General features: G+C 47.4%; 2 protein-coding genes across 3 annotated transcripts in view; one reads left to right on the top strand and one right to left on the bottom strand.

Annotated features, from left to right (window-relative positions):
- CAPZB (capping actin protein of muscle Z-line subunit beta) overlaps positions 1-327 on the top strand; it is a 110,192-nt gene extending 109,865 nt beyond the window's left edge. The window contains exon 9 of the mRNA XM_084652027.1: positions 81-327. Within this exon, the coding sequence (XP_084508153.1) occupies positions 81-168 (88 nt within the window). The 3' untranslated portion in view covers positions 169-327. The remainder of the gene's footprint in view (positions 1-80) is intronic.
- Positions 328-8,781: 8,454 nt separating this feature from the next.
- SLC66A1 (solute carrier family 66 member 1) lies at positions 8,782-26,199 on the bottom strand. 2 transcript variants are annotated; one of them, XM_084652025.1, is made up of 9 exons: positions 26,083-26,189; positions 24,304-24,394; positions 21,751-22,016; positions 15,970-16,099; positions 14,747-14,834; positions 11,671-11,822; positions 10,975-11,067; positions 10,062-10,247; positions 8,782-9,536 (listed from the first exon to the last, which is right to left on the bottom strand). In XM_084652025.1, exons 3-9 carry the CDS (start codon positions 21,918-21,920, stop codon positions 9,441-9,443), a joined length of 915 nt encoding a protein of 304 aa, XP_084508151.1. In that variant the 5' UTR covers positions 21,921-22,016; positions 24,304-24,394; positions 26,083-26,189; the 3' UTR covers positions 8,782-9,440. The 2 variants fall into 2 exon arrangements, with proteins under 2 accessions (XP_084508151.1, XP_084508152.1); XM_084652026.1 differs by lacking the exon at positions 24,304-24,394 and having other exon boundaries at positions 26,083-26,199.
- Between the last annotated feature and the right edge of the window lie 164 nt (positions 26,200-26,363).

Genomic DNA, 26,363 nt, shown 5'->3' with positions numbered 1-26,363 from the left:
CCTCAAATCCCAGAAGAATACCTGTTAAAAATCACTGCTTTCAAATGTCCCACTTTAATTTGTTTCCTTCCTCCCAACAGGTCTGTGCAGACTTTTGCAGACAAATCAAAACAAGATGCTCTTAAAAATGACCTGGTGGAGGCTTTGAAGAAAAAGCAGCAAAGTTAAAATACTCTTCATGCTAACAAGACATGCCATGCACTCATTAGATTCCTTTCTTAGAAAATTCATTTTCTCCCCAGACCCCCCTTTTTGGTTACATCACAATTTGCATCCACTACTATCCATATGCCGCCATCTCCCCATGAATAAAGCTGTACAAACTTTTTCAGTCTCTGAAGCTTACTTTGCACCACATTTTACTATCGAGACCTTAGAATATATTTCTGTAGAAATCATGCGTTTTTCCCCCTCTTCTCCCATTTATATGCATAAACACCATTCATTCTGTTTCTTTTCCTCCCCTCCCCCCCGCCTTTTGTTACATTGGTGTAAAAAATGTAAAACAAAATTTATTAAATACTGTGGTGTGTGAAAGAGGAAAAACTGGAAAAACGTATTCCACGTATGTGTGGGGACTGGGCATGGGGGACGGCTGGTGGGAGGGAGGGAAGAGAGGGTGTTCCTCAGTGTTGTACTATACTGACTAAACCAGACTTGCAAGGAAGCATTGATTTGGGGACCCACTGAAAGTTCTGCTCTTCTATAGCCTGTTCCAAGGCACCTTTCTGTCAATTTTTATGGAATGCAAAAGGGGTTTTTGTTTTGATTTTTGTTTTTTGTAAAGCTTAAATTGAATCTACATCTTATACTTGAGCCTCCATACTAAAAACAAAAAAACCCACAAAATAAAAATTATAAAATCCTGGGAAGCAATGTGCATCCAGTGTCCTTTTTATTTCTTCTTCCTTCCTGTCTCATTGCTTAGCGTTTATGCTCATGATGCACTCTTTTATGGGAGTAGGGAGCAGCTGCCCTGTCTATATACAGACGTTTGTAATTTAAACTACTATACAGTATGGCCACAGAAAGCAAGTGAGTTCTTCTTGTCTCACACCAAGATCAGCTGAAACTTATTTGGTTGAAGGGAGACTATTTGATTTACTTTGCTAGTCACAGAAGGGGTGCATCTCGCCAGCTTTATGTGGCTGTGTTTTTCATTAGCTTGCCATACTTTCAAGATGTTGGCATGAGGATGTTGGCACCCTGCTGCATTCTGGGATTGGAGCTTCAGGCATATAGCAAATGTGGAACAGATGTATTCTGAGAATAATTAGAATATCTGGCATCATTGCGTATGTTGAACATAGTTGAGGTAAAACCTGTTTGTTAAAGCACTCGGGGAGAAGAGAGGCTTTGCCAAGTGTTGGTTATGTTAAATGTGGCCAATTCTAAGCAATGGCACTAGTGAAAAGCTGTTCGGCCACTTCATTTCCACCTAGACACCTTTTTAACTTACGTAAGTGAATTTAGTGCTTGTGGAAGGAGCAAGACATGTAGCTCTGTGGTCAGAAATCTACTTATTCACACCAAGAATGTCTTTTAAGTGGCAGTTGGAAGGCCTTTCTCTTGGAAGAACCATGTCCATAAGACCATCAGCTTCCATGTCCCTTCAGTCCATGGCCTGTCTCCTGAGAGAACCAGCAGGGGTGCATAGTGGACAGACAGCCTCACACTACACCACAAAACGACTGAGCCCACCATGTCTCATCTCTGGTTTTTGACAGTATTTACTTGCTACTGGGTTGAAGGAGGGACATGAAAGGCCAGGATGTAAGATGGCGGGTGGTTTGGTAGGAATAGGAAAGTGCATCTCACCCTCAGGGTCAGGTCAGGCTTTGACTAACTGTCATTTGGGAAATCTAATCCAGGGGGCTGCTCATGGAAGAAAGTAAAAGGCTTTAATTTTTTGTAAAGAGTGACATTTGTCCCATGGTTCAGTCTTCCCCCAGCAAGCAGCACTCCTAGGAAGATGGGGGCGTAACTCCCCTTCATAACTCAACTCCTCATAGCTATCAACAGAAGCTGGGAGTGGATAAGAAGAGGTGGATCACTTTGATTGCCTGTTCTGTTCATTCCCTCTGAAGCATCTTGCATTGACCACTGTTGGAAGGCAGGATAGTGGGCTCGATGGACCCTTGGTCTGACCCAGTATGGCTGTTCTTATGTTAACATACTTACTTCGAGTAGCTTAAGTTAATGCTGTAAGGGAGTTGCCAATGTTTCCCTTTATTAAGTTGATTATGAACATCTTAGAAATTTGTTCAACTGGCTGCCAAGGAAGTGAGAGAAATGTTAGGAGACTTCATCTGACTCACCCCAGAACTGAGAACAATCTGGCCTGACCTGCATATACTTTCTTTATCCTCAGCTGGCAACAGCTTTCACTGGTGACCCATGATGCTGGGTAACATCTGCCAATCCCTTGCCGTATCATCTGTTCACCCTTGCTCTGGGCTAGATTAGCTAACCTATCTCCTTTACCTTCCTTTCTTCCTGCAGTGCCAGTATTATACTGGAGAGCACCTTTTACTTTAATACTGACCTCAGTCCAAATTTGCAGTTGCACTGTATGGTTTGAGGAAGAATGGTTTTGTGCTTGACCTTGGATTAGGACAGCTGGATTCAGTTGTCAGCTCTGCCATGGATTCCATGTGTGATCTTGGGCAAGTCACTTGATCTTTGCCTCTTGTTCCCCACCTGTAAAGCAAGGATACTTCTCTACCTCACCTGGGATGGTGTAAGGAGAAACTCATTTATGTGTGGGAGGTGCTCAGATACACCAGTAGTGGGAGAGATTTGAAGTCATTACAAGTAGCCAATAATCTGTCCAACTCTTTCCTTTGCTCATTAATTTACAGAGATGACCTATTATTGGGAAACTGTCTTCTCACAGTCTTTTTGGTTCAGAGGAATATCACAGAACTGAAGCATCTGGCTAGCCGTAGTCAGTCTTCAGTTTAAGCTTTAGCCCAACTATGGTGAAGTGGTAGAGGTTAGTCAAGCTTTCCCATCAGTCTGAGTTGCAAATGGGGCCTGATATGGGTTTTAGTAAGTCTATGGAGACACATTTTAAGCAGCTTTGAACATACTATCTGGTCTTGTGCTTACTTTTTGTTTATAGTGGGTGTTGATTAATTCCCATAAAATACAATGAGAGGGAGAAGGGAGCAAATGCCTGATGAGCTGTCAGCATCTGGCCTACAGAATTATCCTCTGGATGACCCTCTGTGAATGTGAAATGAAAATGTAGGCATAAATATTGATAGAGTAAAAAAAGTACTTCCAATTATGCTGTTCCAATGTGACCTATTTAACATTCAGACATCTGCATGTGATTAAAGCCCCATGCCTGAGTTTTTACCCATGGGACCTCTGGTGTCTCTAATTCAGGTCATGTGAAAGGACTGGAGCTAAGGAGTAAATGTACATCCTCCCTCCTTAAAAGTCTGCAACCTCAAGGGTAACATTTGAGTTTGTGGTGTTGCCATTTGGTTCTGTAATGTGGAACTTCTGAAGTTAGAGCAAAATTTGTAATAACTCCTGAAGTTTGAAAATAGTATGTCAACTTAGGCTGGGGAGCAGCATGTTCCTCCCTGCTGTTTCTAATTCTACCTGTTACCTGTTCTAAAGCTTCTTTCTCACAAGCTCCTCCTACCCATTTAACTACAGGTGAGACTAATATTATACGTTAGAGGGATTATACTGCTAGCAATACGAGCCTGGTCTACACCTAGACTTAAGTAACAGAACTATGCTAGTGAGGGATATAACTTTTAAAATCAGCCATTAGTGATACATCACCTACTGTGAATGTAGTTAGTGGTATAGCTTATTCCCCTACAGGAAAATAATCTGTAGCCTTATAAGCACTTTTTGTACTGCCATCAGTGTATCCACACTAGGGTGGTTGCACTGCTTTAACTATACCTGTGTAGTTAGTCTACAATAGTAGGATTTATGTAAGGCATTGTCTACATACAGTCAAATGAGAGATTCATGCTACCTATCCAGAAGCAGCATTGTCTGATGGGGAATGTGGTGGACTCGAGACCTAAGTTCCATTCCTAACTCTGTCTCTGACTTGTGTAACCATGAGGGAAGTCACTTCTCTGTTCCACTCCCACCTTTTGGCTAGGTAAGGCTCTTACATAGTATCTAAGACAATGGGATCCTAATCTCCATTTGTCCTTAGATACAATTTTCTAGTTCTCAAAGTACACCAGGAACAGCTCTGGCTTCCGAAGTACCATCAGCTAGGCCCAAGACAGGTGTCCCTCTAATACCTTGTCAACATAACTCTTCCCTGCTGCTGCCCAAGGTATCTCCCTCTTGCTGACTAATATAGTTAGCAAGTGATAGGGTCTAGCTCTGATAAGACTTTCAGCCTCTGACTGGAGAAAATGTGTGGCTCTAAATAAGAGGTTCTCATGCATCTTTAAAACATGGACCACACTTTAATCAAGTATACTACATCCCACCTCCCTGCCTATTTGCAAGTGCTTACCTGGAAAAGTAATTTAGCATCATGTAGCCGGACCAGAGGAATGGTGAGCCCCTCATCAACACCTGTAAGTGGCCAGAGCCCATAGTTCTAAAACCTCATTTAATGTAAAGCCAGATCCTGCAGTGATGAGCACTGCTATAGCTGTGTGTAAAGGGCCCTGATTTAGCAAAATATTTTTGAACATGCTTAAAGTTAAGTATATTGAAGCACTCTGCTGAATTGAGGCTTCAGTCCAGAAATCTGAGTCAAACTTTGCTAATCACCGTTTGAAACTGTTACTTTGTTTCCATTTTCCTGAAAGAAAAGATTTGCCAACAATAGATAGCTGTCTAGGTATGACAGCACAAGCAGCTCTAACCCAGAGCTGGTGGTTTTTTTTATATATATATATATATATATATATATATATATATATATATATATATATATATATATATATATATATATATAATGTGTGTATGTCTATGCTTCAAATATTGCTATGGCAGGGAATTTAGTTATGAAGCATTGTTGCCTAACCTGGTTACAAATAGGGGTCCAGCTCCTTAACTGCAGTGAATTGGCATTGCTCCCTTGAATTTCAATATGCTGTTTTACACCTGCTAATCTGTTTTGTAGTTCCTGTTAGAACTAAAACATGGACTTCAATGGAAGAGTTTCTTAAACTGGCAGGATTTTTAGAGGAAGTGAGCATGGGAAAGTTCAGGAGCTATTCCTGACAGTCAATCTAAGTCCATCCTCTTGTAAAAGGCACAAAAGAAGAGGGAATTATGAAACTCATGAATTAGTAATTATTAGGGTGAAAATCTTAATCTTTCTCCTCAGGAAAGTTAGTGGGAGAACTCCTGGAAAAATCAGTTTGGTAGAAGCCAGTACAGAATCAAGCAGTGGAGAGTGTAATTAACTAATCTCTCAAAAATATTCCCACTAGGGCAATTTCCTTAAATTGGGCCTTTGTAAGACATGTAATTTCTTTCTATCAGAGCCCTGGCCAAAGTTCAATAATCATGCCATACAATTAAGTTGTCCTCCTGGCCTCTTCCTTATTTTAAGATCAGCAGTGAAACAATGCAGAAGGGATTAGTATGTAGGTACAGGCTGTGTTCTTTCCCTAGATTAGAGAGAACTCTTTTGTGAGCTGCTCCACCTCATGTGAGGGGAAGGTTTGTAGCAGCTGTGGAATCCTGATTACCGAGAGCTACCTGGTGACTAGATGAGGGAGGTTGTGTGGGGTTATACAGCCCCCTCATGGCTGAACCAGTGCTCCTGATTATGCAGAGCAATGCCACCAACTACAAAGCTAGATGGGGGAAAGCTTCACATATCCTGCCCCTAAGCACCTGTTCATTTAAAAAAAAAAAAGCTTTCCTCCCTTTAGTAGCAAAGGACTAATAATTTAGTGCTACTGTGAGCCAGGTATATTAATTCCTTGGTATACTTTATAATGAAAAGTACAGGACTGTGAACCAGGCTTTTAAGTCAAGGATGATGAAAACAACCTGAAGTCTTGTGTTCACCTGCTTGCCAGAGCCTGTGCTTGAGCTGTACTGCGAACAGAATTGCTACAGGCTGACTTCCTGCTCTAGGAACTGTACCTACTGTGCACCATCCAGCTGTTTAAAAAAAACCGTTCCCTTTCCCCCCCTCTTCCTACAAAAGTTATGAGTTGAAGATTAATCCCCTCACCACCTCTGGAAGGGAAGCTTTAAAGGCAGGTGCTCCCTTTCCTCTTCTTCCTTCAAAAAAAAATATATATAGTGTACATATTGTGCACATCCCCTGGGCCAGCTGCATCTGGATAACAGTGTCGCTGGCTTCTTGAACGATGAATGCAAGCACATGCTTATTGTGTAGCACTAGTGAACAGCCTCTCTCCTTCTCTGCTTTACAACAGATACGGACAATATAAGCTGTGACCGGTCAGCCTCTTACCTCCTGCCACTGGGCCAGTACTGACTGCCCCTCAAGGCCAAGTGTGCATCAGCAGCCACCAACTGGCCCATTGTTGCACCCATGTGGGGTGCAGTGCCCTAGGCTTGTTTGAAGTAATAGGGATCTAAGGTACATCTACACTGCAGCTGGAGCGTACCTCCTAGTCTGGGTAAACAGATACATGCTAACCGTGGTCAAGCTAGCACACCAGAGAGAACATGGACATTGGGGCAAGGGCTAGCCCCCCAAGCTTGGACCCACAGTGCAGAGGAGGCAGCTCATAGCACAATGTCCCCCCTGCTTTTTTTTTAAATTAAAACCTTGCTGAAGGGGCAGCGGTGCCACTCGAGCAAGGCTGGGAGACACTCCCACCTCTAATGCAAGTAGCCACAACAGCTCTGTTTGACTCGGTAGAAGACGCTTCTGCACTGTATTGTGATATGGAATTGGGGTTCAAGCTCTTCAGCTCACGAGCCCAGACCAGCTACTTTGACACAGATGTAGTGCCAGGTTGGGATGTTCTGCCTGGATTTTGCCCACTCCTGCCTGTAGTAAAGCTCTTATCTCTAAGCCATAGAAAAGTCCAGGATAAGTAAATACTTTTCACATTTTACAAATGTGTAAGCCTAAGACCCAAAGAAGGTAATTTGCAAGGTCATAGTAAGAGCTAGGAATAGAATACAAGAGGCCTAGCTCCCACCCTCTTGTGCTTGCCCTACCTCTGCCAGTCAGTACTGCCAGGTTAATAGTGGCTATAGATTCCCCCATTCACACACTGCTGTGCTGTACTGGTTCTGTCAGCTAGTTGACCTGTTTCTTCTGAAGGCTCTGTTGTAGAACACTTGTTTCTGCAGCCCGGGAAGGGCCCCGCTACTACTGAGCTGGTGTCAGACTCCACTGCAAAGTGAGTGCTTCATTTAGCTTTTATGGAATTACAACAGCTTTTTACCTCCCCTCTCCAAATCAGTTTTTCCATGGGAGAGGAGTGCTCTTTGCAACTCAGGAACTGTAAAACCCAGTGAAGGATTATTACAGCAGCACTGCCCGTGTCTGGCCTCATACCCAGAATAGTTGCAAGTTCTATCACTAACAATTCTACTTTCAAGGGATTGTGAAATGAAAAGGGGTGGTTAGTGTCTGGTTTAAACCAAAGTATGAGGTTAAGTCTCTCTCTGTCACCGAACACCCTAGAATGGGGGAAGACTAGCTTCCTCCCAGAGATCAAGTTTGAGAATCACCTCTGACTTAGTCATTACCTAGAGAGCTGCCACAGCCTCCTCAGCTACATGATGGCTCAGGGGGAATGTAGTCTAGGCCAGGAGCTTTCACAACATGTTTTTGGGTGGCCTCACAGTATGGTCACTAACTCTTGCTAGTGGCTGCGCTGACCATTTTTCCTAAAATAACTAACTTTAGGAAAAACAAAATGTACCAACTTGTCCATCGTTATAATTTATTTATGCAATGGGTTTTCAGACTCAGTAATAAGTGTACAATTGTCTATTCTTTACTGGACCTAAACAAAATAGAAAGACATAAGGCACTTTGTTGGCTTTTTAAAAAAAGATTTTCTAGCCATAAGTCTGCTGCTGTGAAAAGTGATATTTGTTAATATCACTTTTCACAGCAGACTTATTCAGCCCCAGCAAGCCCTGGGACAAATTAAGCCCTGGATGGGGGGGGAGATGGGCAGGGAGGCAGCGGGGCCTGGGGTTGGAGCCTGGAATCAGAGCCTGCCACTGCATGGAGTCTGAAGCTTGCCCCCCTACGTCCCTGGGAAAGTGGGGAATTGACCAGCTGCCTGCCCCTCTAGTGTTTTTCCTTCAAAGGGGGCAGGACCCAACCCCTCCTGGCAGCCCTGGGAAACAAGCCACAGTTTTGCCCCCTTCTCCCCTACACCAATCACAGTGCAGGAGGCTGTGGCCACAAGAAAAGCCTCTGGTGGCCACACGTGAGAAATGCTGGTCTAGGCCCATCCTGCATCTGCTGTCTGGAGCAGTTATCTCCCAGCAACCTCAGCGGACAGCTAATACTTAAAACATGGGTAAGGTGGGGCTGTGAGTGTGGATATACTGCCCATCTTACATGGCAGACAGCTATGGTAGTCTCTGCCAGCATATCTGCTTTAGAAATTAAGGAAAAAGCTTACCTCTAGGGAAAGAATGGATGTGAAAAACTCTCAGCGAGGACCAAATGAAAGTTCACAAGGAGAAAGTGAATGGCCACGGGTAGGGGGTAGTCACCCCACAAGCCATTTTAAAGACTAATTGTACAAGTGGAAGAGAATGGAGACAAGCCAAAACTGAAGTGTCCTTTGGAATCAAAATAAAAACTAAGGGAGGCATGTTAGACAAAGATTTATTTTTCTAGAAAGTTGGCTGCCAAAATATTTCAATAAAATTACACACACACGTATTAAAACTCCTCTCTCCAACCCCATCACTGGCCTCACTCCCTGCCTTAACTGCCAGAAGAAGAATGTGCAACATTATTCAGATAGGCAAAGGGAGCCACTGAGCCACTGTGCATAAACCCTTAAAGGTGAAGTTAAATGGCAGCCACTCTCAGCATCTGTGTTCATTTGCTTAAAACAGGAAGGTAGACAGCCTCATCTTTCCTCCATCCCCTAGAGATTTTTCATTCTTGCTAGTAATGTCTGATGCAGAGCTGGCTCAGGGCAGCCTTCTGGAAGGGAGGGAGGAAAGTGGAATCAAATTCAGCTAGTTTTTAAAAGTGACTATGATCCAGGTACAGAAATGTCACAATATTTAATCCCTTTTGAGTCATCACTACAAGCAGGTGATATCTACCAGGAAAGTCCTCTGACAGATGGCCAAGCACTTTCTGCAGGAAGCATCACACCGCACACTGGCTGACATCTTCTTCTGTTAACAGGAGTCACCCAAAAACAGGTCTAGGAACCAGATGGCAACTCGCTATGGCTTAGTTTGAAGCCAGAGTTCTCACCAGTATCCATTCTTGCTTGGGGACAGTTCCTTTGTCAGCTGTCAAGGGGTTCATCTTGCTTGCCAAGCAGGGCCTCTCTCTCAGAAGTGCGAGGTCTTCCCTTCCGATAGGCAAGGAATTGGAAGGAGATCTGAGGAGGTGTTAAGCCTTATTTCTGTTACATAAGGTCTAGATAGGAGAAATTAGGAAGCTCTGTCTAGGGAGGAAGCCTTTAGTTCTGGGGGGAACTAGAGGTTGGTTGGTTCTTTCTATGCCAAGAGGTGCATGGTTACCATTGTAAGATGGGGATAATCATGGTTATCTCCTTTGTAAAGCACTCTGAGATCTACAAATAAGGACTATTTCATTGTATTAGGGTAGTGACCAGAGGTCCCAAAGAGGATCAGGGACCCTTCATGCTAGGAACTATAATAAGCATGTATTGTTCCAACATTATTGTAAGAGATCACTGTAACACGGAGGGGAAAGACTTCAGCTGCAAAGCATGGGTTGGCTGTGTAATAGCATCAACAAAAATTTGCCTCTGAACAGCCCTGCCCACTCACCATCCCAGAAGAGACCAGCTTTTTAATGGTTATTTGTGCAGAGCATTAGAAATAACGAGCTGGCAACACCACAGAAACTTGGGGCAGGGAGCATTACCAGAAGAGGATACAATCACATCAAGAGACAGGACCCCCAGGCTGCCAATCAGCCAGGGGAGGTGATGAATGATGTAGTTGCCTTCGTCTTGCCCTCGGTCTGGGTTCTTCAGAAGCACACTTATTCCATACAGCGAGTTCCCCAGCATCACCAAAGCAAAAAGACAGTATGAGACACCTTTGGTAGATTTCCTCTTGAACTGGAAGAGGAAGCCATATTAGAAGGGGCTGGAGAATAAAAAGACTTCCTTGATAGCGGAAATACTCTAGATATACCAGGCATGGATTCCCAGGTGATATGCAAAGGGAGGAGGATCTAGATGATGACTAAGCTTATTGAGTGCTGGTATCCACTCTTTGAAGGACAAGCTTCTTAGACAGTGTTGGCATGCTTAGGGTCACTTGATCATGCTCTGCTGTGACCATAGTAGATACTCCAAGAAGAGCAGAGAAAATTAAAAATGGGAATTGTATCCTAGAGAATTGGCCAGCATCTGTATCCCTTGTTCATCTCGCTCTTTTCCCCCCTCCCACTCCCCAAAGATATCCACCATAACAGAATCCTAAATGATGGGGTGGGCTCAATAGCAATAGTCTTTCAGCTCCAGTTGTAAAATATTAAGCAAAATTAGCGTCCCACCTTTACAATGGGGAGAAACAGCTGCTGCATGGAAGTCAAGAGGTTAAATCAATCAGGACCCAGTGTGAAAATACAGAGAGATGGCCCTTGGGAAGGTTCTGGAAACACAGCTGGTTATTGGCCTGGAGCCCTCTGCCTCTTGCATCAGCAGCCCTTAGGGATAAAGGAAACTCCTCTACTCCCAGCTCTGGAATCTCAGCAGAAAGGGAACTCCTTTCACCTTCCCCAAGGAAAGATAACCCCAGCAGCGGGTTGGATCCCATCCCCACCTCCAGTGGGTCACTTACATTAGTGTAGATCTGGGGCACTCGGGAGAAGAGATATAACAAGGAGGCGATCGAGCCAACAGTGAAGCCAATGATTTCCTTCTTGGTGAAAGGCTGCAGGGCAAGACATAAAACACCAAACTGTTATGCATTGTACAAGGCACATGCAGAACTGTATCCTTGGATTTACAGGCATCTGGTGGCAGAGGTGAGGTCACATGACCGGGTTTAGCCGATCGCCATATTTGGGTTCGGGAAGGAATTTTCCTCCAGGGCCGATTGGCAGAGGCCCTGGAGGTTTTTCACCTTCCTCTGCAGCGTGGGGCACGGGTCACTTGCTGGAGGATTCTCTGCATCTTGAAATCTTTAAGCCACAAGTTGAGGACTTCAGTAGCTCAGGCATAGTTTAGGGGTTTGTTACAGGAGTGGGTGGGTGAGATTCTGTGGCCTGCGTTGCGCAGGTGGTCAGACTAGATGATCATAATTGTCCCTTCTGACCTTAAAGTCCATGACTGACCAAACCCAGGTATGCACTGTTGTCTTTCCACCTGGTCAATAGTTCTTTTGAGTTGCCTGGCTAGCTATTGGCTGAAACTGTCACATGACAAGATTGCCAGCTCTCCCTCTCTGTGGGACATTCCCATTTCAAACTGATTATTCATCTTTCCCACAAATCCTCAGCCTCCTCCCTGCCCCCATATATCAAGAGGGGCTCACCTCGCATCCAGCCACATCCACTGTGGCAGACAGAAGAGTTCTCCCTTTAAATGTCACCGTTTCAACTGTGGAGCCAGCTCTGCCCAGCAAGGATGTGGCTGACACCGTTCCCAAAAAAACGAAGGCAAAGGCTGCATTAATAGGAGCAGAGACTGGGAAGAGAAAGCAGAGGTGAGTTACAAAGTGCCACCAACGAGACGGAGTGAGTGGGTCCATGCACTACACGAAGCAACCTGGATTCCAGTTAAATCTGCATCCCATCACCTCCAGAAAAACCAGGGCCAGTGTCATCCTACAGAAGAGGGAGGCATCAGTTCCGCAGTGGCAGGTTCAGATTTCTCTTGAAGGCAGGCCTTCCATAACCAAGTTCCATTCCTCACATGGTGGTACTGGGGAAGGGCTATGCAATGCATGCGGCAGTCATTTAAACACATCACAGGTTAGCAGCACCTGCCTTCAGTGCAGATATTTGATTACTCAAAAGTTAAAGAGTAAAGGTCCCTCCTTTTGCCATTACAAGACCTCCTAGTGAAGAAAGGAAAAACTGTAGAATAAAAGGAAGTCTAAAAATCTACATTCAGTTTCATTGTGGGTAGGTCTGCACTGAAGCCGGAAGGCGTAGCTTCCGGCTTGACGAGAGAGACCCTCACACTAGCTTGATTGAGCCAGCATGCTAGAAACTAAAGTGCAGTCGTGGCTGCAGAACAGGCTGGCCACCCCAACTATGATCCTGTCTGAAACCCTAGGCAAACAGTGCATAGCCCCTCCTGCACTTGGAGTGTGGAGTATGCCAATGTGGATACTCTGTCTAAGCAGGAAGTCACGCCTCCAGCTCCACTCTAGGCACACTCTGTTTCAAGCCTGTGGTCGTATAGTTAGTACCAAGTAACTTCAGAGAGATTAAAAAACCACATTTGCTATCTCATGATAAGGCCAATTCATCCACTATGAAAAAGGAAATCATTCTGAGCTTAACATTCTTAAAAGGAACACTGCCAAGGCTAAAAAAAATCCTTTAAGGTTTTTCTGTCTTAATAATACTCAACAGCACATACTTAAGGCCCCGATTCTGGTGTAATTCATTTTGTGCCGTAGCCTCTCTGATTTTTCTCCCTACATGCTTGTGCTATTTTTTTGTACTCATCTTTAGCAATTTGTCTATGTTTCCACTTTTTGTGGATTCCTTTTATATATTCAGGTTACTAAAAATGTCCCGATGGAGCCATATTGCTTCTCTTTTCCAGTGCCCCCTCCTATCTAAGGGGGGGGGGGAATCTTCTTGAACTTTGAAGTGACATTTCTGTTACTGCCCTTTTCAACAGTTTCAGGCCCGGACTGCATACCTGGTAAGGAAAAGCATCTACCAAACCCTATATCTATTCTTAACTCTGCCACAGATTCCCTGTGACACCTCAGGCAAGCCATGTCATCTCTCCAACCTCCCTCTCACCGCCCCCCAATCTGTAAAATGGAGATAATAGCACTCACTCCCTTCCTCCTGCCCTTCATCCATTTGTCGATTTAGACTGTGAATTCTTTGGAGGCCAAGGTTATTTCTTGTTATGTGCATGTGCTTTCTCTCTAGGCATTACTGCAATAACAGCTAAGCTGCAAATCACCAGGCTGGTTTTAACCCCTCACCCTTTTAAAGATATTTCTTAGTTTGTTTCCTCCTCTTAGTGTTTCTTCTATGGCTTAATTAATTTTCATACCGTAGTAAATGACAACGCTAGAACATAGCTGGGAAAGAGGCACTATATAGGTCTAACTCTACTATAAACCAGTCCTATGGAGGAGTTCTACTTAGGCTCAAACACAGAATATTTATCAAAACACAGGGTAGCGTCTGGGGATTAGCAGAGGACCCAAAGCACAGCTGACTGCCATTAATACTGCAGGAAATGCTCTAGGTCAGTGGTTCTCAAGTCAGGGACAGGGGCCCCCTGCGGGGGCTGCCAGCACATTTCAGGGGGTCTGCCAAGCAGGGCCAGCATTTGACTCGCTGGGTCCCAGGGCAGAAAGCTGAAGCTCCGCTGCGTGGGGCTAAAGCCTGGGGCCCTGCCACCCATGACGGAAGCCGAAGCCAGAGCAACGTAGCTTTGCTGGGGCCCCTGTGGAATGGGGCCACGGGTAGTTGCCCAGCTTGGTACCCCTGGCTTTCATATGCAGAAAAACAGTTGAGACACAGGTGGGCCGTGGAGTTTTTATAGCATGTTGGGGGCAGCGGTGGGCGGTGCCTCAGAAAGAAAAGGGTTGAGAACCTCTGCCCTAGACCAGGGGTTCTCAACCTATTTACCACTGTGGGTCGCATAGGCAGCTCTCTGTATGTTACGTGGGCTGCATCCACACACATTTTATGATATTATACATACACAACCTGTATGGCCCTGATGGTGTCACATGGGCCACAGCTGTGTGCTGATTGGGCTGAAGTGGCCTGCGGGCAGCAGCTTGAGAACCACTGCCCTAGGCCAGTATAGCTTTGGTTTACGCTTAGAGGCAGATTACAGAAGCTCCAGGATGCCAAGAGATCAGACTCTTTGCCAGGAGAAGCAGCAGCTCAGAAATAGCTGGAGCTCCTGCTCCGCAGCTATTTCCATGTTTATAGACTAAGTTGCAAGCCTTGAACCCAGTAAGTGATTTCACTTGCTAGTCTAGTTGCCAGTCATTTTTTACTAGTTTACAGCTAACTGGTATTTACAGTATTTCTCTCTCAATGCATTAGTGTTTAGGGGATTTTAAGCTGGCTCTAGCCTGGAGCCCTTTGGGAATTTTTTGGCTTCTTAATCTCACGAGAGAAATCAGATGCTCGCCCCTGTGTGAAAGAGGGCCCTCCTATTGCTAACAGTTCTAATAGTGTAAATTCATGGTACTGCTACCCTGAGGTGTCCTTTGGTCACCATATCCCTGCTGTGCTCTCCTGGCTGAACAGGAAAAATGTTTAAACCCAGCAGGCTGCTGCTTGAGCTCCTCCCAGAGCCATCAACATTAGTGCCACTGCAGGAGGAAGCAGCTTTCAAAGTTGCATTTGCAAAATGTAAGTGTTGCCGGATTGCATTAGTAACTATCAACTCACAGCCTCTGCTCTGGTTCTTGACTTTGTAGTAGAGGTAGAGAGACAACATGACCAAGTCTGCCAGCACGTAGTAAATGGCAGTGTAAACCTGCAGGAGGAAACACAGGTCAGTCAGTCATATGGCAGAACTGCCTTCCTCAGCTCATCCACAGATGGACTCCCAGACTCTGCTCAGCCTAGCAGCTTTCCTCAGTCTGATTATAGAGGATCAGCTAATGGCAGCTACAAGGCCCAGCCAGGAAACTCTCCCTTGGTCCAGCCAGAGGCATTGCACACTGGCTCTTATGATCTCCACAGGCCACATCCAGAATGAGGGACACTACAATGTAGTAGTTATAATCCCCATCTCTTACACAGTGCTTGTCATCAGTAGAGCTCAAAGCATTTTATAAAGGAGGTCAGTATCACTATCCCTATCTGTAAAATGGGGATAATGTAGAACTCTGGGGCTCCACTTTCACCACCCTGATCTAGCAGGAGAAAAGATGCTCTGCCCTGGATTTTCACCAACTAGCCTTCCCTCCTGTAAGAAAATGAATCAGAGAGAGACAGACTATGCATGACATTGGAACATCTCTTGGTCTTACAGAGTGAAACCTCCTTCCCTCAGGCCACAACCATGACCTAGACAACCTCCAGAAACTCAGGGGCTTCTCTTTAGTTCAGTGCATCCTTCAGAAAATCCACAGGGCAAGAGACGTTTCTTGCCCATGTGCTCAAGAAATTAATTTGCAAGTAAGTCAGCTGATCTTAGCTGCCTGTAATGCTGGATAGAGCAAGACGCTGGCAGAGCCTAGACCCAGAGTCTCAGACCACACACCAGCCTCTATCCTGGGTCATATCTCCTCTGTCAATCAGAAGGTGATCTTTACTGATCAGACAGTGAGAAGGGTCTGAAGCAAAAGCCCTGAGCCAGACACGCCTGCATATTGGAGAGTTTTGGCTCCAGATCCCAACTGCATGGCTCAGGCCCATCTCTAGTTATTGTAACAATCTTGCCCTATAAAAAAAGAACAGCAAGCACAATCATGGTCATTCTTTTAATAAGTGTCCTAACTCCACTCACTCCCCCACCACACACGTGCACACGCGCAGCACTGGCTAGGGAGTCCCTGTCATACCAATGAGCTCGGTTTTCTCCTCCCTACCACCCACACAGAGAATCTGGACACTACTCCTTGCCAGCCAAAACGCAAATCACACAGAAAAGCCTAAATCATTACCTGTAGTGGCAACTGATTGGCCAGGAAAGAGCCTATTAGATTTAAGGAATCTCCTCCTAGCCATCCCAGCAGGAAGTATATGGAGAGAGCCTGGTCCATATTACCTGTTTTACAGGCCTGGTAATATTGTCTGTGGAGGTGGAGAGAGAGAGAGAGAAAGTCAGCTCTACACAATCAATTCACCAGTACCCCAGTGGAGCAGAGGCCAGAGGTTCCTCGAATGTTGGACCCCCTGATGATCTGGATGCTATGTTAGTTTTTAAACTCCACAGAGGAGTACAAACCGGTACCAGGCTAAGGGCTTATCTACACAGGGAAATTTACCAGCAAAACTATTGCAGTCTAGCTTTACGGTACAGTTCTGCTGGTAAATTTCCTCATGTAGACAAGCCCGAAGGCACTGACTCACCTGTGGTTTTAGCAGGAAGATCTGCAAGGAGCGCTTTCAGTGGGTTCCCTCCCCTCACTGCCCCAGCCCACATACATCAAGAATGCACAACCTTGAAACCCCACATCATTGGCGTTACTAGTATGGCTATTTTTTCCCCTCTTGTGCCCTTAATCTGGACCTTGTTGAGGCTGTGGAAAGCTGGCTCTGCTGATCTACCAGCCAATGAGTGCTGCTCTAACCCCAGAGGGCACAACTATTAATGAGGGCTGACACAGGAAGGGAAGGAGGGTATGGAGATCAACTGGCTTAATCCAAAAGTTCACTCTCTCCACTCCACAAGTTAAACACCATCACCTTTGTGCTGTGGGAAATCCAGAGCAGAACCACTTCAGTCACATAGCCCATGACTGCTGCCTGCCACCCTGCTGTCTGGCAGACAGCAACGGCATGGCTGTCAGAACTCCGGATTATCAAGGGTGGTGCAAGTCACACCGGAGGAGGATTGGCAGGGTTGTGTGGGAAGATGCTTACACACCACCTGCCTGCACTGTGCATAATGTTATCCACCTCTCACTTTCACGAGGGAAATGTTAGGTCTGGTGGTTAGAACAATAGCCTGAGAGCTAGGACTCTGCTTCTCTTCTTCGTTTTGCAACCAGTTCGTTGTATGATCTTAAACAAGTCTTGGTGTCTCAGTTTACAAGCCAGGCATAACCAATGCTGCTTTGGGTCTGATCAAATTTCGAAGCCAGCATGTAGAGAAGGGACACAGGCTACACCTCTATGGCCACTCCCCCTTTCTGAGGCAGCATGGAGAACGGGTTTACCGTACTTTGCAGTAGGGGGAAGTACAAGGTGCCACAGCTTCCCATCATAGGCAACCTTCTCAAAAAGCAGGTTGCCCTGCATTTGCCTATTGTGAGATGAAGAACTATTGTTCACTGCCAGCAAAAAGCCTGCTCAGTCTGACTCACAGTATCTGGAGCTTCACCGCAAAGGCTAAGACTGCATCAGATGATGATCCCCATCCCCAATCTCCAGCAGTAGCCGCAGGTGATCTGCAATTCAAACCACCTGCTGGAACTCTCCTGGGCTGGCCCTGGGGATACACTGGTTCCTATTAAGCTGCCCCACAGCACATGGGGATTCTGATAGAAGCCTTTCCTAAGGAGGAGGAGCCCGTCAATCCACATCAGACTAGAGCATGGTTCCTGCTCACTCTTCTCTGGGTAACTTATCAGCTCAGTAAGTCTGGCTGACACAATCTGCTGATCCAGCCAAATCCGGGTAGGTTCAAGAGTTCGTTTCGCAATGGAAACTGGAAGTCATTCAAGGCAGACATCCCAGAGCGTGGCTGCAAGAGGGGTGGAAGGGAAAGAAACCCCAATGTGCAAAAGGCAGGTTTTCAGGCCCACCGTAGAAGACTGCCTGTCCCCATCTCCCCCTTAAATCTATCCAGACAGAAATATTAAAGTCAGATAACAGGCACTACAGTGCAAGTTGCAGCAAGAACTTTCCCCTCCACTAGGCAGCCCCAGGTGTTAAGCAGCCCTGGTAGTTTTTTCGCCATGTGATTTCCAGTGCAGCATTGTTCACCCTTCAGCTGGGTTGATGGGCTGTTCACCTCTAACAAGAGATTCCTGCCCCTGTTCCCCAAACAGGCTCTCAATGGGCTAAACCCCCATTTATTGTAAAATGGGATCCACAAACCAATGCCCTGAGCTCTTCAGCGTCTAGTTTAGACAGCTCCTTGGTTTGTTTCGAAGCGGTATGGATGATTAGGATAGAGGCATCCTGGTTTCTGTCTCCCACCACCTCAAAACAGGTGGTCACCCTCTATTTGTGCTAAGCGTTTTAGAGATGGAAAATGCTAGATCACTTTACTGTAAATCAAGTTGTGTTGTGCGCGTATCCCTGCTTAGCACAGTATTTTATTCTGATTGAAGAGTTATTTATTTGAAGTAATATGCTAGGCACTTGCCAGACATGACCAAGAGCTAAGTTCCTGATAAGCTGCCAGCCGTGGGGCCACACAGCAGCCTATTTAGCGCCGCACAGGCACTCAGGCCCCTCCGCTGGCCCCAACTCAGCCCCGGACCTGCTGCGGCCAGGGGATGGGTGACCCAGCCCCGGCCAGGACCTGTCGCAGCTGCGGTGCCCCTTCCCCAACTCAGTCCTGGACCTGCTGCGGCCGGGGGATGGGTGACCCAGCCCCGGCCAGGACCTGACGCAGCTGCGGTGCCCCTTCCCCAACTCAGCCCTGGACCTGCTGCAGCCGGGGGAGGGCCCGAACCCAGCCCCGGCCAGGACCTGACGCAGCTGCGGTGCCCCTTCCCCAACTCAGCCCTGGACCTGCTGCAGCCGGGGGAGGGCCCGAACCCAGCCCCGGCCCAGACCTGTCACAGCCAGGGGCGGGCCGCCTATCCCACAGCCCTAGCTCAAGAGGTACTGCTTTGGGGAGAGGCGCCTCTCCACCCCCTGCCCAGGTGCTGCTGCAGGGAGAGTGAGCTGGGGGGGGGAGGTCCCGGAGCACCCTCTTGCACCCCAAACCCCTCATCCCTGGCTCCACCCCAGAGCCTGCACCCCCAGCCGGAACCCTCACCCCCTGCACCCCAATGCTCTGCCCCAGCCCTGATCCCCAGCCCCACCCCACAGCCTGCACCCCCAGCCAGAACCCTCCTGCCTACACTCCAACCCTCTGCCCCAGCCCTGAGCCCCTCATCCCTTGCCCCACCCCAGAGCCTGCACCCCCAGCTGGAGTTCTCACACCTCTGCACCCCAACCCTCTGCCCCAGCCCTGAGCCCCCCCTCACACTCCAAACCTCTCAGCCCCACCCCATGAATTTTGTTATGTGCACCAATATGAAGGTGATGTGTCATTCCACACATGTGTTTTTAAGGTCAGGCTTGACAAAGCCCTGGCTGGGATGATTTAGTTGGGGACTGGTCCTGCTTTGAGCAGGGGGTTGGACTAGATGACCTCCTGAGGTCCCTATCCAACTCTGTGATTTTGTGATTCTATGTGCAGAAAAAATTAGAGGGAACACTGACCAAGAGTGCTCCCTGCTCCGAATCTGCTCACTATCAGAGGAAAGACAGAGGCTGGGGAAAAGGAAATAAGCAATTTATATAGAGGTGAACTTGATTAACTATATGCAGTCTGACCAAAGCAGATCTTTAATAGGGATTTAGATGTTGGCATGGCAGAGCCTAGATCAGATCCCTTGCATGTCTTCCAATATCTTCGATGTCACTGTCCAAACAACTCACTTCTTTGCACCATGCTTTCTCTGTTGGTCTGGAGCAGACACCAATGCGCCTGGGAGGGTTATGCCCTGTTCACTCCTGGCTCAGTTCATGCTTTGAGAAGCATCTATCCCTTCCTGGATATGTTTCCGAGTCTCCACACTTCATTCCACTGGGTAATGGCAATGGAAAGACGGTGGGCTAATTTGCCCTACGCCATGTCCAACTGCTGCTGCCTCCCTAGGCAGCTTTTGTTCTGAATAAGATGTTAGTTAGGTGTCCTGCTTACAGAGGACTGATTGGCACCCACCCACTTGGTTAGGTTTTGCAGCCCAAGAACAGGCCTTGGGCAGGGAGAGTACAGCTTTAAAATGATTTGGGAGGTGAATGGATTCCCCTGAGGGCAGTTGTTAGCCAAGGATGCTGGCATCACCTCAAGATCTGACCTGACCTCCAAGTCCCCGAAAGAGTGACAGCTGATCTGAGATGGGGCCGCACCAGTGCTATAGGGGCCAGGAACAAACTGGTCTCTCTAAAGACAGGGGACCTACAATGGGAGAAGAGGGGATGAAGTCTACATGCTAGGACAGAGTGATCAGATACCATTGTGCCAGCTCTTCTCCAAGGTGCTGATGGCATTTCCTTCTCAAAAGCTGGAAAACAGGATGGGAGAGGAAGCTTAGGAGGTGAAAATGGATGGGGTGGGGGGTGGCGTTGATAGTCCCTAATGGATTAACTGGCAACAGTAGCATCTCACCCATTATGGGATTTGGGTTTTGTAAAACGGTTCATTGTCCGGGTGCCTAGCACACATGGGGAGATATTTGCCTGGATCTTCAAAGTGTAAGTGCAGGCTAGCTCTGCCCTACCTAGTATCTGCCAGAGACTCTTCATAGAAAGTCTAGAACAGAGGCAAAAAACCCCACATGTGAAAGCAGTGAGAAGAGTTGCTTCTGCAGGTGGGCAGAGAACTTGCCACTGAAAAACAAGAACTAAACTATTGGGGGAGGCAGAGCCATCAATGCCTTCCTGGAGATCCTGCCTTATGAGGGCAGAATATGAGAGACTGCTTTCCATTAGTCACTAGCTATTATTTAGCTTAGTCAGTCACTACCCACCCTGGTCTAACTGGGCTAAGCAGGTAGCTGGAAGCTGATGGCCAGATAGACTGGGTTTAACCAGTCAGCAAGGTAGTGACACATGCCTTCCAGTTACAGCAAACACCCAGCCTTGACCCACTTCCAAATCTCCCCACTAACAGTTGTGCCTTTTATAGGGGTGTCTAGGACAGCAAGAGTGAAACAGACATGCTCATCAATTGTATGCAGATGGATTGCATTCCTAAACTCAAGAATGAGTCACTTCCTGGTTTAGGAACAGTCACAGCGGGTTAGCCCTAATATGGCAGTCCAGCCATACCCACATCTTCCCATTCCATGTGGGCTGCGGACAAAACTCATCTTCCAAGAGACTGTTGAGCTCAGCCTCTCCAGACTGCTTTCCTCAGAGGTTTTTCTGCACATGTGATCTGCACATCAGTCTGATGGGTGAGGGGGGGCAAAAAAGAGACAAACACTGCTGATCTGCTAACTTGCTCACCACAATTTATGCATAAGCAGAAGTTCCAGTAGAGTAACTGCCTCTCTAATTGTGAGACAACCTCACTGTATATTTAGAAATGGAAAAAGCTCTCAGAGCATCTGCATTTTCCTTGTGCCATCCCATCTCCAGTCTGTCCTTTTAACAGCTTTGATCCTGAAGGAGCCCAAAGTGTTATGCAAACTAATACACATAAAGGAATCACTTCAACCACTGAGATGCACCTACCTTGTGGACGGAACGCTACAGCTGGTTAACAGCATATAGCGGCATTAGCAACGAACTATGCCTTGTTTTGTGTGGATGACAAAGTTGAAGTTGTAAATTGAACTACTATTCCTTCTCCACTAGCCCTCTCCCCATTTTAAACTCAGCCCTTAGACCAGTCAAGTGGCTGTGCTCAAGATCTCCAATGAGGGCTCCTGGCTTTATGTTTTGGAAGCCATCACAAATGGAGAAGGACAAAACTGCAGCCAGATCTAAAATCCCCTCCACTGGGCATCCAGGACACGCACCTGGTCTGGCAGCATAAGAGTTTTACTTACGGGAAGGAAGCCGCTGCAAAGCAGAAGATGGAAACCAGACCCAACACAATACTGGCGAAGTCCCGGATATCCTGGGCACACTCACTGAACACATCCCACACCCATTGGGAGCCATTGGGACAGTCTGAGAAATTCCCTCCTAGGGAACCTTGCCAAAGCTGTGAGTCCATAGCACCGTTAGCAAGGGGCCAGCCTGCCCTTGAGGAAGGAGGCTGCAGTGGTCAGACAGCAGGAGGGATATCTTTATCCAGAGCCAGACACTGAACCTGTTGGAATAAATGGGGAGAAGGAAAGAGCCTTTATTAACAACAACAAGGGACCAGATGGCTCCTTTGAACGCTAGTTTGTTGGTTTAAAGCTGGCTCATCTTGCAATTAAACAGTCACTATCTCATGGGCCTTTAGTGGCCTAGTGGAGAGGTAGTCACAGACTGAATTCCTTTATCAGCAGGCCAGTCTCCAGAACTGTCAACCCAGCACTAAGTTCACTATAAACAAACGTAAGGTCTACGTGGCATGTCTTTCCAGCAGCCCACAGGATTATGACACACATCCCCTTGCTCAGCTTGTGCTTCTCACCAAAGCAAATGCTCAAGAGTGGGTCTTTAAAACAGATTTTTAGGAGAGTCAGGTGACTGTAGGAAGTAGATCATCTGGCCCTGGTCACCTGTGTTCATCAGTAATGACTGAATAAGAGATGCAGTAAGACAGCAAGGGGGCCCCTTTGCAGCTACAGAATATTTATTTCTCCCTCCTACTCCCTAGGACCCCATTTATTTTCCTTCCAAAGGAAGAGTCAGTGCAGAGAAAAGAAAAAGCAAAGGGCTGGGTTTGTTTTTTTTTAAAAAAACTGAACCAGACACCTGCTAATCTGTCAGGCTGGCCTGGTTGACTGGCTGTGCAGAAACTCATGCTAGAGAGTCTCATTATCAAATCAGAACACCTGAATTGCCTTCTCTTCATTGAAGGCAATTCAGCACTCAGGGTGGAGAGGGGTAGCACATGGAGTCACCTCCGCTTAGGAGTAGCTGGGACAGGTTGCTGCTTGCAGGGAGCCGCCTGAGCGCCCTCCTCCCAGATCTGGCACCTTGCACCCCCTCCCGCTGCTTCAAGTCCCCTCCCGCACCCAAACTCCCTCCCAGAGCCCCTGCTCCACATCTCCTCCCGCGTCCCAACCCCCTGTTGGCCCCACGCCAAGTGGGCTATGAACTGGAATTTCAATAAAGATCAGAAATGCTGGTTTATAGAGCTTTCCAGTTGGGGAAGTGCTGGATAAAACAGCTTTTACTGTATTTTGTTATCACATACTCTGTGGAGAACTGGTCCCTATTGTGCATCGATCACACAGAAATTGCTCCTGCACTGCCAAAAGCAACAGGGGGAGGTGAAAATTTCACAGTTAGGAATTCTGAGACATTTCCGTTGGAACTCTTTTCTTCCACTAACTCCCCAGCATATCTTCATTAATGTAGGCTAGCTACATGCACTAACTCAGATCTCCACTGACTAGTGGGGATAGTGTGTTCTGACAATGAAAAGAGGTAGGCTTATTCTCTCCCTCCAGATTTTATGTTGGAAGCAGGACTCTCCCCTTCCTTTTCTGAGAAATGATTGTAGATTGAAATGTTTTCAGTATTTTGAGAGCAATCTACTGCCAGGCAAGCTACTGAGATGCACCCAAAGCTTTAGCTACACATTACCCAAGGAGGACAGAGACAATGACTTCTCCAGCCAAAATACCTTTGTGAAAGGATCTTTGTTCAGAGTTTAGAGATTTAACTCCAGACATGAGATCAGGTGAAGCTGGTGCCAATACATTTGAGCATTGTCAACTCTATTCAGCTGCAGATGCTGGTCAGAAAAGTTTCCATTTCTTATTACCACTATGCCCAAGCCAAGCAGGGCTCTGTTACAAACCCCTAAAGTTGTTCCTTGAAGTACAGCAGCTGAAACTTGCACTTTGGCTACCCTTTGTAAGCCTGAATGACTAACCACAAGGTCTCAATTTCATACACAGCTGAGGTACCTCCTCAGTTCATTTAGCATGGTGTTTGTAATGCTTTACAAACACACTCACAGAAGACTTAAATTACACCCCATGAGCGGAAGGTGCATAGCAGCTGATCATTATGTGCCAACAGCGACCCACTTAATAATGATCCCTTAACTCTTCTTCCATCAGAAGAGCTCAAAGCACTTTACAAAAATAAATTAAATCTCAAAAATACCTGTGAGATTGCTATTCCCGTTTTACAGATGAGAAAACTGAAACCAAGTCTCAGGGGCTTGTTCAAAGCCAATCAGTCACAGAAGCCAGATCTCTTAAGTCCCAGGCCTATACCTGATCTATCAAGCAAAGATTCAGTTGTAAGAGAGGAAAACATAGTAACTGCAAAGGGGAGGTACCAACTGGTACTGACAGAAGTCTATGATGCCGACATTGCCACAGTTTAATCACAGCTCCGTGGGGTCTAATGAGACTTGGCTCTCCTCTACACTGCAAGGGCGGCCTTTGCACTGTCATAATACTTCCCCTCCCAAGCTACAAGCATACCTGAAAATTCAACAGCATCATGTCTGATGATTCAGAACTGCCCAATAAACTCCCAAACCACAAGCACCTCACAGTGACAGGAAAAAGTAACCTTAAAGCAAAATGAAACATAGCAATTGATTGTATTTCTAGGTTAATCTTTCGTTAAATAAAATTCTGGTGTAGATGAAGGGGCGGGGAGGGGCAAAGAGAGGTTATTAAATACTAGTAAATTGGGAAAGGAGGTTCAAGTCATTCTGGTCTTCCCATAATGGTGGAAATCTCTTATCCTGTTCCTTCTGAGCTGTCTTCTCCCATCTACAATTGTGCCAAGTGCTTCCAGGAACACTAGGTATTTCCTAGTAAAGCAGGTCCAGGGCAGAAATACTAGTGCAAGATTCTGCAGGTAGGCAAAATGCGCACTCCATATTGGCATTTTGCACAAAGGGACAGAGGGCTCATCACCCATCCTGGAATGTGGGTGACCATACTATACTATAGTTCATCCCATTTCCCAGCCACCACAGGCCCACAAATGTCAGTTTAGGGGCCTATGAGAAACATCATTATGTTGGGATATTAGTTGATAGCAGTTGAAGTCCTGTTAGATCAGGGGTTCTCAAACTGGGGGTCGGGATCCCTCAAGGGGTCACGAGGTTATTACATGGGGGGTCATGAGCTGTCAGCCTCCACCCCAAGCCCCGCTTTGCCTCCAGCATTTAGAATGGTGTTAAATATATTTAAAAAGTGTTTTTAATGTATGGGGGGGGGTCACACTCAGAGGCTTGCTGTGTGAAAGGGGTCACCAGTACAAAAATCTGAGAACCCTTGTGTTCGATCATCAGTTCTCTCAGCCACAGATCGTTCCCCATCACGGGTGGGAAGGGCACGCTTTTCCTGTGTTAAGAGTAGTTTCTATTTATTTGGTTTTCCAGGACTTTCCATTGAATTAAACACTTCAGGATCAGCTTTCTGAGCTAGAGTCCAGTCCGGACTGTTCAGCACTGTAGCTAAGGGTACATTTGTAAACAACCCACAATGCTAATGCAGTTGGCTATCCCATGACGTCCAGGGGTTAAAGTAAGGAGGAGCAGGGTGGGAGATAGGCTTAAAAAGTACAGTCTCTCCCTGGCTTGGGATAGCAGTGGACCCTTGCAGCTGCTTCTCCTTCTTTCTGCCTAGTGTGGGGAAAGCTCTCCCCCACTCAACCCTTCAATCTACTTCAGTCTCTCCTGTGCCCGGGCATTGCAAGGTGCCAGTCCCAACTACGACCATGGGACAGGGGAAGAGACCATCCAGCGAACCCTGCAAAGGGGGTGGAGAGAGACAAGGGGGCTCTTCACTGGGAAACAGGGGAGAGTTCTCTTGAGTTTCCTCCTTTGAGCCCTACGCAATAGGCAGCCCAGCATCAGGAGACCTGGTTCTTGTCCCTGCGCACGGTCACTGACGGACCTTGAGCCAACCATGTCCCGTGCCTCAGTTTCCCCCCCAATCTGGGGATAATGACGCTGCTCCCCCCCCCCCCGCCCCACTCGCTCTCTGACGCAGCCGGAGGCAAAGGCGGGCAGGGTTAGGACCGGAACTTGTGCTCGTTGGGGTGGGGGCGCCGGGCGGAGAAGAAAGGGGGAGACGCGAACGCCAGCTTCCCCGGGGCGGCGGGGCCGGGGCGCCGGGGCCGGGCCGAGGGCCGGGGCCACAAGGCGTCAGGGGCCGCGCAGCGTCTCCCAGACACCCCCCCCCCCCAGGCCTCCGCCCGCCCGCCGCGCCCCCAGCCCAGCCGCTCGCCGGGGCCCCTCTCACCGCTCCGGCTCCGGCTCCGGGCTTCTCGGCGGCTTCCCCGGCGGGGTTGGGCAGGCGGAGCGAGAGACGCCGTGGCCCGCGGCCGCCCACCCCGAGCTCTTTGTCAGGCGCGGTCATGTGACCCGCCGGCTTCCCTGCCCGCCCGCCCAGAGCCGCCCGCCGGGCAGGGTCCCCGGGGCACACGGGTCCCGTGCGGGGGCAGTAATCGGGGCACACATACCCCCCCTCCCAGGGCAATGCCCCCCCGTGTGCAGTTACCCCCCCGGGGCAATAACCCGCAC

This window comes from Lepidochelys olivacea (assembly GCF_965140295.1).
Source record: "Lepidochelys olivacea isolate rLepOli2 genome assembly, chromosome: 18".
Taxonomy (NCBI): Eukaryota; Metazoa; Chordata; order Testudines; family Cheloniidae; genus Lepidochelys; species Lepidochelys olivacea.
The sequence above is the reverse complement of the archived record's forward strand: the minus strand, read 5'-3'. Positions and strand labels throughout refer to the sequence as shown.

Bases quoted from the DNA above. Each gene is read 5' to 3' on its own strand.
- SLC66A1 (XM_084652026.1), bottom strand. From the start codon at position 21,920: ATGGACTCACAGCTTTGGCAAGGTTCCCTAGGAGGGAATTTCTCAGAC. The intron at 11,823-14,746 runs GTGAGTTGATAG...TTCTCTTCCCAG, and splicing joins CAAGAACCAGAGCAGAGGCT to TCTCTGCTCCTATTAATGCA. The intron at 9,537-10,061 runs GTATCCTCTTCT...ACACCTCCTCAG, and splicing joins TCCTGTCTCTTGATGTGATT to ATCTCCTTCCAATTCCTTGC.